This window comes from Lactuca sativa, chromosome 5, assembly GCF_002870075.4.
Source record: "Lactuca sativa cultivar Salinas chromosome 5, Lsat_Salinas_v11, whole genome shotgun sequence".
Lineage (NCBI taxonomy): Eukaryota > Viridiplantae > Streptophyta > Magnoliopsida > Asterales > Asteraceae > Lactuca > Lactuca sativa.
In genome coordinates, this window is record NC_056627.2 from 216,686,358 (window position 1) to 216,701,965 (window position 15,608).

The 15,608-nt window shown below is 34.7% G+C and overlaps 1 protein-coding gene across 1 annotated transcript; it reads right to left on the reverse strand.

Annotated features, from left to right (window-relative positions):
- Positions 1–12,339: 12,339 nt before the first annotated feature.
- Positions 12,340–13,936, reverse strand: LOC128126269 (NAD-dependent malic enzyme 59 kDa isoform, mitochondrial-like). The gene is made up of 6 exons (XM_052764015.1): positions 13,750–13,936; positions 13,252–13,312; positions 13,038–13,141; positions 12,865–12,948; positions 12,577–12,683; positions 12,340–12,454 (listed from the first exon to the last, which is right to left on the reverse strand). Exons 1-6 carry the CDS (start codon positions 13,870–13,872, stop codon positions 12,355–12,357), a joined length of 579 nt encoding a protein of 192 aa, XP_052619975.1. The 5' UTR covers positions 13,873–13,936; the 3' UTR covers positions 12,340–12,354.
- Positions 13,937–15,608: the final 1,672 nt, after the last annotated feature.

Here is a 15,608-nt window from a genome sequence, read left to right on the forward strand (position 1 = left end):
ACATACAACACATACGCCACTCAAGGCTAATACTCTACAAGACCTTCCGGTCAATGTGTCTCAGGGGACTTCCATCCCATAATCCTGGTAGACCTTCGGGTCCCACTTCTCTGACCTTCCGGTCCGTATCATCCTAACCTTCTGGCCCATACACTGTTGACCTTCCGATCCTTACATTGTTGTCCTTCCGGTCCATATCATAATACTCATAACATAACATAGAACATATATATCATATAACAACATACATCACATACTCACCATAGCACATAAGACCTTCCGGTCACACATAATTACCACTTTAGGTAAAGTATAATGAGAAGACTCACCTCACATGATGTCTAGTAAACGTTCTGGCTTGATAACCTCGATCGAGCCTCTGCCTAACACATGAGGCAAACATTTCTAAGTAATACTTCCTCTTGTCCTCATCTCTATAGAATGGGTAGATGACCATTCTACCCCTCCTTGACCTCCCTTGAATCAGTTTGACCAAAACCCTAAGGTCGACTGAAGTCAACTCCAGTCAACGGTCATACTTTGACCAGACTCGTCGACTGCACTCGGCGAGTCCATGTGTGTCCTCTGAATCCTCTTAAGGCCTCACTCGACTCATCGAGTTAACCTTTCACTCGACAAGTTACCACTGGTCACGAATCGCGGGGCAACCCGACTCGACTCGTCGAGTCCTCTTATGGACTCGGCGAGTTCCATCCATGGCAACACTTAAATGTCCTTCTCAGGTCAGATCTGTTTCTCTAACTTATATATCTGACCTTCTAACACCCAATAATCACATAAAGGTCCACTCTTTATACTCATGCAACACATATATAACTCTATATGGTGAAATAGCTCTAAAAATGGCATCCTAGATTCATAACTCCAATGGAACTGCAAAAAGCTGGAAAACTGGGACTCTCTTGACCTCTTAATGTCCAGATCTAATACTTTTTCCACATTGTGAATGTTAAAAATTGAAATATTTGCAGTTTAGATTCACAATGTAAATCTATACTGATCGAGGTTTTTTTTTTGGCGGTGTTTATGTTTATTAATAAATTTACAAAAAATTATTTTTTTTTAATAAAAATAAACTTGAATATTAAAAAAAAAACTAACAAAATGAAGTGGGCTTTAAAAAAAATTTCGTTTTTTATATATCAACATTGATCTCTATTAAAAGAGGACCAAAAAATCGAGAACAACGGTATATTCGGTTTTTTTCGATAAAAAATGTTGCCTAAAAAAAGTTTTAAGCGAAAAAAGTGAGTTTTTTTGGTAAAGAGATGAATTTTTTGGTATAATCTAATCTGATGTGTACGTCCACTGTACAAATGTAAATTTATTTCCTTGGCCATTACTCATTATGATTTCTTACGCTCACGATCGGTTCCATGGTTCCTTGTTAATTATAATTTTTTCTTGAACTTCTCCCTATATATATATATATATATATATATATATATATATATATATATATATATATATATATATATATATATATATATATATATATATATATATATATAGTGAGAGAGAGAGAGAGAGATGTAAGTTCAATTGAGAAAATAAAAAAGGTTGAGAGTGGATGAATCATTCTCAGTCACTCATTTATTTTTGCCGCAATAACCTCCATCATACAGACGGAAATTGGAAAAGAATACACATGTGTTATCCAACAAAACATGTGTCATTAAACTATGTTAATCATTACCTTAATATATACAAAAACATAGTTTTTGGTTTTTTAATTTTTAAGGAGCTATATTTATCAGAAAATATTTTTAAATATATCAAAATTCATAACTTTTTATTCTCTATAAGTAAATATCCATATTGATTTAGTTTTAAGATAAATGAATTGTTTTTTTTATATAATTTCACTTATCGTTATTCATAAATGAATAAAAATCTATTAGATTTTTACTACAGTACAATCGTTATTCACTTATAAAAACGAGTGTCTGGACAGCGTCTGGCTGTGGCGATGATATTTTCCTGTGGCGGAAGCTGAAAACGAGTGTCTTGACAATGAGTGATAAAAATGTTTTAAGTTTAGGTAGTCCAGAATCAATCCTACATAAACACAATAGATATTAAACCTAACTCTCACTCAATAGATAGGTTGAGAGAAAGAGATATTTGGCTTTTTTAATTTAATAAAACCATTAAAATAAATAAAAAGTAAAAAACAAACATAATGGGCATAATCATCTTGTTTTTTTTTATGCTTAAATGTATAGGACCAAAACCACTGGAAATATTAAAAATTGGATCATCAAATTCTTTTGAACAAAAACCTTAAAGTTTTTACAACCATAAAAACAATTATTCAATTTTGTCTATATCGTAAATTAATGTGCTGTTGGATATCACGATAGCACCTAGGGGGCCACCATCATTTGAGAAATGGCCACAGTTACCCCTTCCTTTTTCAAAACGATATCACTCGACGCCAACAAGGTCGGCCGGTTACATTGACAGCCAACGCAAGTCATTTTCCAATTATAAATGATTTCTCCATACATCACTTGGTTATTACTTGGGAATTTATATTATAAAATTCTGTAAACTAGTTGTAAAACCCGTATATTATACGTGTTAATTAAACAAAATGTTAAATACAAACGATTAAATGAAAAATTTATTTGAATTTGAAATTTGAAATAAATAAAAATTATGAGAAAAAAAAACATGTAAAAAATAAATAAATTAAAATTATTGTTTAGTTATCAGACCCGTATAGTAAACAGATTAATTATAACAAAATGTTAAACTCAAATGTTTAAACTGCAAATTTATTTGAAATTGAAATTGAAATTTAAAATTAATATCATTATGGTAGGTTTATTTTATGGAAACTAATCTACCCTAATAAATAAGAATGATTTTGCCACATGTCCTTCTCTCATTCAATTTGTCACATGTCATTTTGTCATAATTTAGAAATATATTTATTTTCTACTTGTCATTTATTTCATTTTCCATTTCTAATATATTATTAATATCATTATGGTAGGTTTACTTTATGGAAACTAATGATATTAATAATATATTAGAAATGGAAAATGAAATAAATGACAAGTGAAAAATAAATATATCTCTAAATTATGACAAAATGACATGTGGCAAATTGAATGAGAGAAAGAAATGTGGCAAAATCATTTTTATTTGTTAGGGTAGATTAATCTATTCGAATAACAAACATTTACAAACAAGATTTTAAAAAAAAATTGAGCGAAGAAATGTAGATTTGCGTATCGTACGTAGTTTTTCTAATTGTTTGTTTATTTTCATAAAAAATCTAGAATATCCATTTAGGCTTGAATTGTTATATGACACCAAACTTATTCGAACTAATTTTTGTATTAATTTAATAAATTTAATTTTTCCATTTTTCATTTATTTATCTGTATAAACCTAAGCTATCAATTGTGTGCTATAGCGTTTTGCGGAGGTGAAGAATCAATATTTTCAGTTTAGCGTTTTCATTTCGCGGTACCGCTATTAGCGGTGCTATTCACCGCTATTTCAACAACCGCTATAATGGCGCTATGGGCGCTATTCCATTTTCGTTCACATTTTTTGCCATTTGATTACTTTTTTCAATAAAAAACTACTCTTAATAATCTCACTACAATTTCATTTTAAAAAGCCCAAACAAATAACATAATTAAAAGCATTCAAAACAATTACATCTACTGACAACTCTTTTTCTCATCTCTTTTTGTACTCACGCCAACTTGAGTTGCCATGGTCAGACTCTATTAATACTTTTTATACATCGACCCACACCTATGAGGTCACGACTTGAGACTTAACTCCTTAAACCAACCAGAACCTACTAATACAATATTGAACCCATGCAATCTAATTAAACTCTATTTGACACTTTTACACTACCTAATTTCCACATTAATATAATAGAATATTATGTTATGTTTTTAAGACTTTTTAGGTTTGATGATATTAATTCTATATAGACTTATAGTATTAATACCCAAATATATAAATTCAATATAAATATAATATAACATTATAAATTATAGATAATATTAAAAAACCACTATATCACCGCTATACCACCGCGATAACCGCAATCTCAAATAGCGGCATGTGACCGTTATTGAAATTTTGACAACGATAACTGCATAAGTATAAACTAAAATAACTTTTAGGTAAATGTAACTGTAGCCCTACAATATTTGGGATTTAGCCCTATGATATTTTGGGTTTTGATCGATTCAACCCCTTAACTTAATTTCTTGTTTTTTTACGGGATTAAAGTTCATATCAACCTGTCTATTTTGCCATCCCAACCGATTATAGTCGATTTCATATGTCACGTCAACTAAAATTCCCAAATCATCACCAACGTGGACTCACTTAGCAAAATCGACGTCACTTAGCAAAATCGACATGCTTTGGGCATATCGAACAATAATGCATGCACTAACGAAGGAAACTCCATTTAGTCTAGTGTATGGAACAGAAGCAGTCATTCCAATTGAAGTAACCATCAAGACCACACAGAAGAGCAACCCTTAAGAACATTCAAATAGGGCAAAATGCAAACTAACCTGGATTTGCTAGAAGAAAAAAGAGGAGAGGCAACTATACATTAGGCAAGTTATAAAGCCATGACTGAAAGATAGTAAAATGCAAGGGTCAAAGGAATAGCATGCAGGGTCGGCGACTTGGTTCTCTGAAAAAACGAGGCTACTTAACAAGAACACATCGGCAAGCTAAGCCTAAAATGGGAGGGGCCATACTGGGTGATTGAGGCTAGATGCAATGGGTCATACGTTTTAGAAAGCATGGAAAGGATCCATTTTCCTTGACCATGGAATATGCGCAATGATTCCACTTCTGAAACCATCACCTAGAAAAGTAAATATAAGGTGTTAGCAAGAACCATGCTCGGACAAGCATTAGGAATGAATCATTTTTTGTATATAAAACGATTATTATCTTTGAATGCAATATTTTGGTTCTTTAACCTTTATTGTTGAAATCGATATCACATAACCATAATCCTCCACATTATGGCTCGATGTATATTACTCAAACAATAGGTTCATACCATATGGTTTGGTCATTCTATTCCATCGCCCTAATCCTCCACATTATGGCCTGATGTTAACTTACTCGAACCATAGGTTCATACCTTATGGTTCGGTCATTCTATTCCATCACCATTATCGTCCACATTATGGCTCGATGTTAAATTACTCGAACCATAGGTTCGTACCTTATGGTTCGATCATTCTATTCCATCTCCATAATCCTCCATATTATGGTTCGGAGTTAAATTACTTGAGCCATAGGTTCAAACCTTATAGTTTGATCATTTTATTCCATCACCATAATCCTACAAATTATGGTTCGATGTTAAGTTACTCAAACTATAGGTTCATACCCAATGGTTCGATCATTTTATTCCATCGCCATAATCCTCCACATTATGGCTCGATTTTAAATTACTCAAACCATAGGTTCATACCTTATGGTTAGATCATTTTATTCCATCACCATAATCCAACACATTATGGCTCGGCGTTAAATTACTCGAACCATAGGTTCATACGTTATGGTTTGATCATTTTATTCCATCACCATAATCTTCCGCATTATGGATCGATATTAAATTACTTGAACCAGAAGTTCATACCTTATGGTCGATCATTTTATTCCATCGCCATAACCTTCTCCATTATAGCTCGATGTTAAATTACCCAAACCATAAGTTCATACCTTATACTTCGATCATTTTATCCCATCGCCATAATCCTCCATATTATGCTTCGCTGTTAAATTACTCGAACTATAAGTTCACACCTTATTATTAGATTATTTTATTCCGTCGCTATAATCCTCCATAGGTTCATACGTTACGGGGTGATCATATTATTTCATTATATTACATTACTTAGATTGACGCATAACTTCACTCTACTCAGACTGAAGATTTTGACAATATGATCCAATCATTATTTCAAAATGACAAATAAGCATAGTACTCTTTAGCTCGAACCGGCAGGCCCGATGCTAAATTGTTCGAAGCCATAAGTTCAAGTCTCACAAAAAAAAGGATTCGAAGATCATGATTTTTTAAATTACAAAAGGAAAGAAAAAAGAAGTAAGCCATGATGGGATGAGAAAGTTTTAGTGCAATACCATAATTGTTCACAAAGAAGGAAGTACAAAAAAGGGAGAAGCATTAGATTGATACGACATACAGTAGCTATTACAGATGTTGGGTCTATTTGTGTTGCGTCATTGGGCTCGGTTCTTAGCCCAGTTTTGTTATCCGGTTTGGGCCTGTTCAACTGTAATTGTTTTATTAGGGTTTAGTATTTAAGGTGCATGCATGCATCCTTAGAAAAGAAGAGAGCTTTAATTATCATTCAGATTATTGTACTAAAAACCCTAACTCCCCTCTACAGTGGAAGTTCTTTATCGAGCTCTACCTAGGCGTGACTACTTTGAATCATTCAGCATTACTTGATTCGATATTATGTTTATTGTGTTTGTTTGCTTTTACTGTTTAACCTGTTAAAGATCTAATCGATCTAAGAGTTTTTCAACTCAACAAGTGGTATCAGAGCAGGAGACTGTGTAATTCATACACATCGCTTCTGTTGAAGAAGATCTTAGGGTTGTTCTGCCATGATTGATATTGTTAGAGTCGTCATTTTCTGTTGACGTTGTTCTTTAATTATTTAATATTACCCTAACGTTATTTACAAGTATGATCTTAAGCAGGTTTTTGAATAAAAATCGTCATGTCAATGGATGATTCTCAGTCAAACCCAATCAATTTCTCCAATAGCATTAGATCGATGACAAGGATTCCTATTTTGTACACTCAAGATTATGAGGTCTGGGCGCATCACTTTGAAGACTATGTGATTGGTTCAGAAGACAATGGATACTTGATCTGGGAGGCGATAACAGTTGGTCCATTCGCTCATTCAAGCACTTTAAGAATTGTCGAAACTCAAAAAGAGTACAATCAACTCGTTAGTGATGTGAAGGACATACCCCAAGATGAGAAAGAGAAGTTTCAGTGCAACATCAAAGTCTTAAGGATGATTAGGTTTGCTTTACAATCGGACACGTTTCGATTGGTGAGTTCATGCATAACAGCAAAGGAGATATGGGACAGGTTGAAGGAACTATATTCCACATATGAAGATCTTGAGCATTCCACCTAAGCTTTATTACTCTCAAAATTTGGTGACTTTAAGCAGAAGCCTGAAGAGAAGCTCATTCAAGCTTTTGATCGCTTTAATCATCTCCTTAGTAAGATAATAAGGCATGGGATAGAAAGGAAAGTCATTGAACAAAAGGTCACATTTATGAATGGCCTTAGAACCGAATGGATGGTTGTGGTGTCCATTGTGAAGGCACACGAACAATTCAAGGCTTACTCTCTTGCAAAGCTAGTAGGAATATTAAAGTCACATGAGAGCGCAGTGTGTAAAGAAACGAACGTGGTTTTTAGCATAGGGCCATTAGCTCGAATCTCCAAATGAAAGAATGCCGCTGAAGAAGAAGAAGATTTAGATCTTTCTGACCATGATCTAACAAATGAAGATTTTGCCTTGATGGTGTCCAATCCCAAGAAGTTCATCAAAAGAAGATTCCCAGCTAACAAGAATCGAAACTGGTAGGGAACCTACAGTCATGAGAAGGTGAAGGAGGAACCGAAGAGCATTTCTCAGTTTGAAGAACCGAAGAAGGAAACAAAACTTGGTGGTGACTCATGCTTTAATTGTCACTATTGTGGGGGAAAAATCACTTTGCCAAAGATTGCATGTTGAGAAAGAAGTCTGAAAAGAATGACGATGATGACGAGGAAGCAAACCTCTTACGTCGATTGGAGGAAATCAAGAAAAAGAAAGTTGGATCTCATAACACAATGAATGCTTTAATTGTTAGGGAAATATTGTTGATGATGAATTTGGCGGTGTTGAAGTTTGGTCGACTGATTCCGAAGATGAAGAAGTAAAGAAGCCCTCTCATGGTAGGGCTTTGTTGGTGAAAGAATAAAACATTATTGGAAAGTGTCTGATGGTGACTTCTGAGGTGTCACAAATGAGAGGTTATACCACTGATGGGGGACGAGATGAAGCGAAAGAGCGAGAAGACAGGTGTTTTGCAGCGAAACCTGTCAGTTTGCAGATCAATGAATGTGATGAGTTGATCAAGAAGGTACAATCTATTCTTGTTTCTTTAAATATACCCATCACAAACTATGAAAAAGAACTAATTGGATTAAAATCTAAATTTTCTAGTTTAAGTGGTAGTTTAACTCAAACACACATCACAAACTCTAACCTAACTGATCAAATTAGCAGGGTATCATCGAAGAGTGAGGAGAGGCATATGTGGATAGAGCAAAAGAAGAAGGAGTTGATTAGGTCTAGGGATGAAACAATTTATTTGCAAATGGATAATTTAAAGCTTTTGAAACAACAAAATGTTTTTTGTTTGATTGCTAAAAGATTATATTCCAACATTACTCAATTGCATCTTAATTGTGATATAGGAAAAAAGATACATCGTACGATTTTACCCTTCCTTGAGTTCAATGAGGATGAAATTGATGTTGATGCATATAACTGTGAAAACGTTTTTTATTCTAATGACATCTCTCCTTCTTACAAGATTGGTCTTGACAAAATAGAGTCCTTTATAAAGTCAAAAGACCATAAGGACATGCTCAAAAATTTGTTGGATGGGAATGACAAATTAAAAATCAAGACCGAAACTGTACAAAAATTTGACTCTTTGAATGCCAAGTTGAATTCAAAAAACAAAATTGATATTGAAAACACTTTTGAATTCAATGAGGATGATGATATGAGTGTGATATTTGTAGAAGATGAGGTGGACTGTTCTGAATTTGTCAAAAGCGAACCCGAAACAAATAAAATTCTTATTTCTGAAAACTCAGTTGAGTTCACTCGCTCATCGAAAGACAAGACTAAAGTTCTCAAGGAAAAAGCTATTGTATATCAAAAGGTTCAAACAAATCCAAATCAAGTTTACACAGTTCAAAGAGTTACACAACAACAGATAGCCGAATTAACGACATTAGTAGAAGAAGATAACGCTGATGGCTGTGATGAATTTTTCTGGTCCTCAGAGTTATGACAACCGAAAACAGAGTTTCGGTCCTCAGAGTTTCGGTCCTCAGAGTTATGACAACCGAAAACAGAGTTTTGGTCCTCAGAGTCAAGACAACCCAAAGAGGAGTTTCATTCTTCAAAACCAAAATAACCGAAAACAGAGTTTCAGTCCACAAAGGAATAGCAACCAATAGAGAAGTTTCAGTCATCAGATGGACGCTAGTAGGAAAACAAGTTTCGGACCTCAAGATGTGAGAAATCGAAAGGATAGTTTTGTTCCTAAATCAACTATTGAGAGGAACCGACTGGAAAATAGTTTCGATCCTCAACCAAGTAAGGGCACTGATCGAAAGCTTAATACCGCTCACAAATTTCACTCTCACTCACAAAATGATCGTAAGGGATAAGAAAAGCTTGTTCAAGAAGTTGAAAAGATGAAGGTGTCTGAACCTAAATTAGAGAACCGAAGGATTGCTAATGTCAAATCCAAAACTGATTCTAACAGACTCAAATCTGATAAAATCAAAGTTTTCACCATAAAAGGAAAAGATGAAACAACACTAATAAAAAGAACCTTTCTTGTTGATGTTTCTCTTACAATTCCCTGTTATGTAAAAGGATCACAAGGAACCAAGAAACTTTCGGTTCCTAAATCTTCTTAATTTTTGTAGGTTATGTGTGACGAGCAGTTTGATGATGAATAGTACATAGATAGTGGCTGCTCGCGTCACATGACAGGAAGAAAGGAGGAGCTGAGGGAATTTGGGTCACTTCGAAATGGTGAATGTGTCAAGTATGGCAATAATTCTTTTGGCACAATCAAAGGCTATGACATGATTACCAATGGTGATTTCTCAATATGAAAAGTGGCGTATGTTGAAGGTCTACAACACAACCTCATCAGTGTTTCTCAACTCGTTGTTGGTACCAGGTTGAAGGTATCGTTCGATGACGATGGATAAGAAATTATTGAAAAGAAGACGAACAATATTTTGCTGAAATTGAAGCGAAAAGGAGAGATGTACCCTTTCAATCTCAATCCTATACGGGGAAAACCAACAATTTGCTTGCTAACAAAGGCTCATTCAGACGAAAGCTGGCTTTGGCACTGAAGACTCTCCCATCTCAATTTTAAAGACATTAACAAACTGGTTCTTGGGGATCATGTTCGAGGTCTTCCTGTTTTGTAGTTCGATAAAGAACACATATGTGCCGCATGTGAAATGGGAAAGCAAAGTCGGCAGATTCATCCCTCTCGAATCATCAAAAAAGTTATTGAACCACTAGAATTACCGCACGTTGATTTATGTGGTCATTCTTCAATCGAAAGCATTGGACTTAACTAGTACATACATGTCATTGTTGATGACTTATCTCAGTTTACTTGGGTGTTCTTTTTAAAGCAGAAATCCACTACTAGAAAAAAGGCCTTTTACGATGCTCATTGCGCGTCGTAAAACGCTCAGACGACGCACAAATGCGTGTCAAGGAAGGCCCTGTCATAAAGATAGACGACGCGCATTTACGACGCTCATTTACGACGCGCAATTACGACACGCAATGCGTATCAAGGAAGGCCCTGTCATAAAGGAAGACGACACGCATTCGCGTGTCGTAACCTTACGACGCGCGTGTTAATGACACACAATGCGTATCAAGAAAGCCCCTGTCAAGAAAGGCCATGTCATAAATGAAGATGACACACATTTTTGCGTATCGTAAATTTAAATGTTTAAGAAAAAGTATATATTTATTAATTTTTATATTAAATTTGCATTTAATTTCTCGTAATAGAAATAAAATACTTTTTTGATAGATTTACTAATTTTCAAATTAAATAACACATTAAAAGTCTCATAATACAAAATAAAATACCATAAACAATAAAGATAATTCATTGCACTAAGGACCATTTTAACAAAAGAATATAACATTATATACCATAAGTACCCTCAAGTAATCAATCTCTTACAATGTTACTAAAAATACCCTCAAGTAATCAATGTCTTACAAAGTTAAGAGACTTAGATACTCAGTTGGTATGTAATATGGCACTAAGAAGCCCAAAAATTGTTTGTGTTTTTCCTGTTCCTGGTGGATCCTACATGGACGAAAGGTAAAGAAGCTGTTGCATCAAACCAATCAAGAAACAAAATATAGACCTTTTAGTTTATGTTTCTTGTTTACTTAACAAAAACAAGACTTAATCAAGAAAAAAAATATAGACCTGTCCCTAACCTTCTGTGCTGTGGAAAAAGCTAATCCAACCAAACCTCTTATCCTACCAACCTCTTTCTCAACTGCATCCTTCAACTTAGCATCAACCTGAAACCAAACTCATTTTATACATTAACCAATTATAAAACACTTCATATTAATATCTGAAAATTTTAACTAATGAAAAAAATAAGAGGTTATTGGAATCGGAATAGGTGATTCCATCTTTGTACTACTTTTGGAATTCACTTCATTTTGCTTTAAGATTCCTGATGTCTGAAACAAATTATAACCACACAATGCAAAAATATAAAAGTCAAAAGTCAAAAAAAGACGAACTTCACATAAAAAAATACCCATAGACTATCATTGCAAAAAAGACGAGCTTCACATAAAAAAATACCCATAGACTACCTTGATTTAAGAGGAAACAGAAATAAGTGGTTAATAATGTGTGGCCCAACAGAAGCTTCACGGTTTCTATCATCAAAAAAGTACAGAAAATTATATAGTACTTATTAAACCAAAAAAAGAATACATACATGCTCATTGAAAACACCTCCAACTCCAGATAAACCAAGAAGAACATGAGGTTTGACCTTTTTGACCTGCAAAACACCATAAAATTGGCATCCCCATTTGCAAAGTATATAACTTTTTTTTTTCTTTTCAAAAAAGTTTTTCATATAATTAACTAAAAAAAACACAATTATTCCAAAAATAGATGTAACGTACCACTTCAAGAAGATCAGATCCCTCATGGAGACCTAAACTTTCAACCTCTCCAATATCTTTGGCAAATGGTGCAGCTGCTGAGTCAATACAACCTCTCTCCTTTGTGATCAAACCTTGCATCCAAAAAAATTTTAAAACTTTATATTCATAATAGCAACGCACTTACGTTTCCCCTTTTTATTTTCTATTCAAACTATTAGTTCACTGAAAAATAATAGAAACAGAATAAGATGGTAAGTTGGACGAGGGCATTTTCGTAAAATCATACGTCTTTATCAAGTAGGAAAAACTGAGGTTTTGCTTCTGATCCTGCCATCCTTGCAGCCGCCTGATAGGCCACTTTAAGAACACCAAGCCCTGCACTGAAAACCATACAGAATGTAAGTTAAAGTTCATAATATATATATATATATATATATATATATATATATATATATATATATATATATATATATATATAAGGAGAAATGAGGGTGTGAAGTACCTTCCAGCACCAACAACGACAATTTTTTGGTTTGCAAAGTCTGATAAAGGGCGACCTTGTGCCCTAACAGTTCCAAGTAATCCAGCCAATGCAACACCAACAGTTCCCTGCAAAGAAGAACAAGTGGAGGAATCACCCATTCCATTCCATCATTCCATCAGGCAAAACAAACATGATTTTTTTTCGTTCCGGTGGAATGAACCATTCCATTCCTTCCTTGACTCCATCATACCAAACAATAACTTGATGTTTCAAATCAAGGAGCATAAGCATTAGACATATTCTAACCTGTATGTCATCATTGAACATGCAGATCTTCTTCCGGTATCTTTCAAGAGTTTCAAAAGCCCACTTGAATTGAAAGTCTTCAAACTAATTTAACATGGACAATCATAAAAGATTTCATATAAATTCAACATACATAAAAAACCAAACATTTGAAAGCTTTTAAAAAAATGAACCTGGACAATAGCCTTTGGCCAACGTGCATGAAGAGCTTCCATTAATTCATCCACTACCGATATATATTCATCCCCTTCTAATCTAGGTTGTCGTAGTCCTATATCTGTCAAAGTAAATATAGTTAAAAAAGAAATCATTTAATTAAAATAATATTAACTTGTGGGTAAAGTTAAAGATGCTATACAATGAGTTTGTGTACACTTATCCACTTACAAAGGGGATTATCTACTAGCTGTTGATTGTTAGTTCTAACATCAAGCATGATAGGAAGGATCTGCAATGCAGAACAAATGTATTAGTGAGAATGTACACCACGTTTTCGTTTGGTTCATAGAATATTATTTGAGGGGATGAATCCATTAAAAGGAATTGTAATTTGTCACATGTTTAGTTGACAAAAACTGGAATGGAATGGAATTCAATTTCACTCTTTTGCTTGGTTCATATATAAATGAAACTTTTTTTTAATGTTTACTTACTGAAATATATATCAAATGAAAGAAATGGGATTGAATTCCATCCATTTGGCAACCAAAAAGGTCTCATAATGGAATCTTATATTCCTAATCTGTCCAATTTCATTAACAAACCAAACACTCCATTAAACATCTTATAATTTCTTTTCACACGGGAGTGTCAAAGGGAATGTGTTTGATCAAGTAGTATAGCATATAAATTGAAGTTGTGATTTAAAAAAAAAAAGAAGCATACTCTTTGAGGATTGATACCAGCAGCAGCAACATACATATCGAGCTTTCCAATAGGTATGGCCATTCCCTGAACCCCAAGATCACCAAGCCCAAGAATACGGCTGCCATCTGTAAGAACTACCATGTCTACCTGAAATTTTTACAATAATTTACTTATATCTAAATTGGTTTATGAATAAAAATAATTAGAATGAAAATGCTTGATGTAACAAGTCATGACAGTTTAGCACATTCTTTGTATACAGAGAGCATATTGTGAAAAAACTTTATGTTTTAATTAATAACATAATAAGAGCCAATACCTACAAAATTCACACAAAGGGTTTTTGATTAATTCACAGAATTTGTTACAAGTTTGAATTATACAGTATACAGCAAGTGGCTTACACATGGCGTGGGACCCACTAAAGAATGTGAACGGCTGTAAATGACCACAGGGTCATCGCTTGGAATTTCAGAATTGCCAGCTGGCAGTGGGAGAGGACCAAATGTATCAGAAAAGTCCAATTCAAGAGTATCTGATGTTTCATTGGGAGGGCTTTTTTGGGAATTGGAAATAGTTCTTGGAGGATTTGAATGGCTTGTTTTCAATTAAAGCAGTTAATTGAGAAGAAACCATTGTGGAAATTGGAAAACAGAAAGGAGTGTTTTGTTTGCGTTTGTATTAGTATTACAGACTATGGATGGAAAGATACTAAGATTCGAGCTGATGAAAGGCTTCTACCAATGGCTTTAATTAGAAGGAAGTTCAAGTAAACAATTGGATTTTCAAAGAAATTTGAGAGAATGCTGATTTATGTGTGTGTTGGAATCACCAAAAAAGATTCATGGAAAGCATTAAATCTAAGAAAGAATACGACCTGTGAGGTTCAAGAAAACCCCATCCGTTTACCTTCAATCACCAAAGACCACCACTTCTTCATTCTTCTTCCTTCGATCTGTCCAAACCCCAAAGGTCCTCCGATTTCTACCGATGACGGAGTCTAAGAAGCCAAGGAAGGCTCACCGGGAACCAATAATTTCCTCCTCCTCCTCATGAATAGATCGATCATCCTGATCTACCAGCCGTTACTTGTCCTACTCCATCGGACTAGTTGAGTCCCCTCCCTACATGTAATCTGCTGGCGACAAGGAAGAACAGCCAAGGAGACCACCGGAGCACCTCCCCCCCAAGCTGTGGCAGACAAGAGAAGCGTCGCTGCTTCTCCTTTCTCTTTTTGTCAAATCGATCCCGCACCAGAGGTGCTTCCCCTTTCTCGATTGATTTCCATCATCGACCACCATGGCTGCTTGCGTTCCTATCTTCCTTTCTCGATAGATGAACCACGACCACCGGACCAAAATTCCCGCTACCTTCGTCATTCTAATTCCCCTTTTTCTTTTTATCTGTGGGGAATAAGAAACAAACGAGAATTAATATTTGGATTCTAATATTGAGACTTGCGAGTATAATACTTAATTAGGGCTTTTTCTGAAAATTTCAACATCGAGTGGGGAATAAGAAAACTATTGGCGAGTATTCTCAATAACAGCAGAGAGATGAAGAAGGTGAAATTACAGCAACGATGAAGTAGATGAATGGAAATCAGAAGCCCTTTTTCTTGATTGAGATGATGAAGTCGAGAGATGGAGATGAAATCGTAACCTTCGATCTTTGATTGAGAAGTTGCACAACAGTGTGAGGAGAATGAAAGATGCGTGAAAATGCTTAGGGCAGGGAGGGTAGCGGGCTTTTCTAATTTTTTGGCTTTTCTTTTCCCGCTTGTAACTAAGGCACGCGCGTTCATTAAAATTATAAAGCGATACATATAGAGGGCGCGCATTTAAGGTACAGCGCCCTCCGTGTTTTTAATTTTTTTT

Coding starts and splice junctions, on each gene's coding strand:
- LOC128126269 (XM_052764015.1), bottom strand. CDS start 13,872: ATGGTAGTTCTTACAGATGGCAGCCGTATTCTTGGGCTTGGTGATCTT. Junction 12,949..13,037: donor GGCCAAAGGCTATTGTCCAG/GTTCATTTTTTT, acceptor ATGTTAAATTAG/TTTGAAGACTTTCAATTCAA. Junction 12,455..12,576: donor GTCGTTGTTGGTGCTGGAAG/GTACTTCACACC, acceptor TATGGTTTTCAG/TGCAGGGCTTGGTGTTCTTA.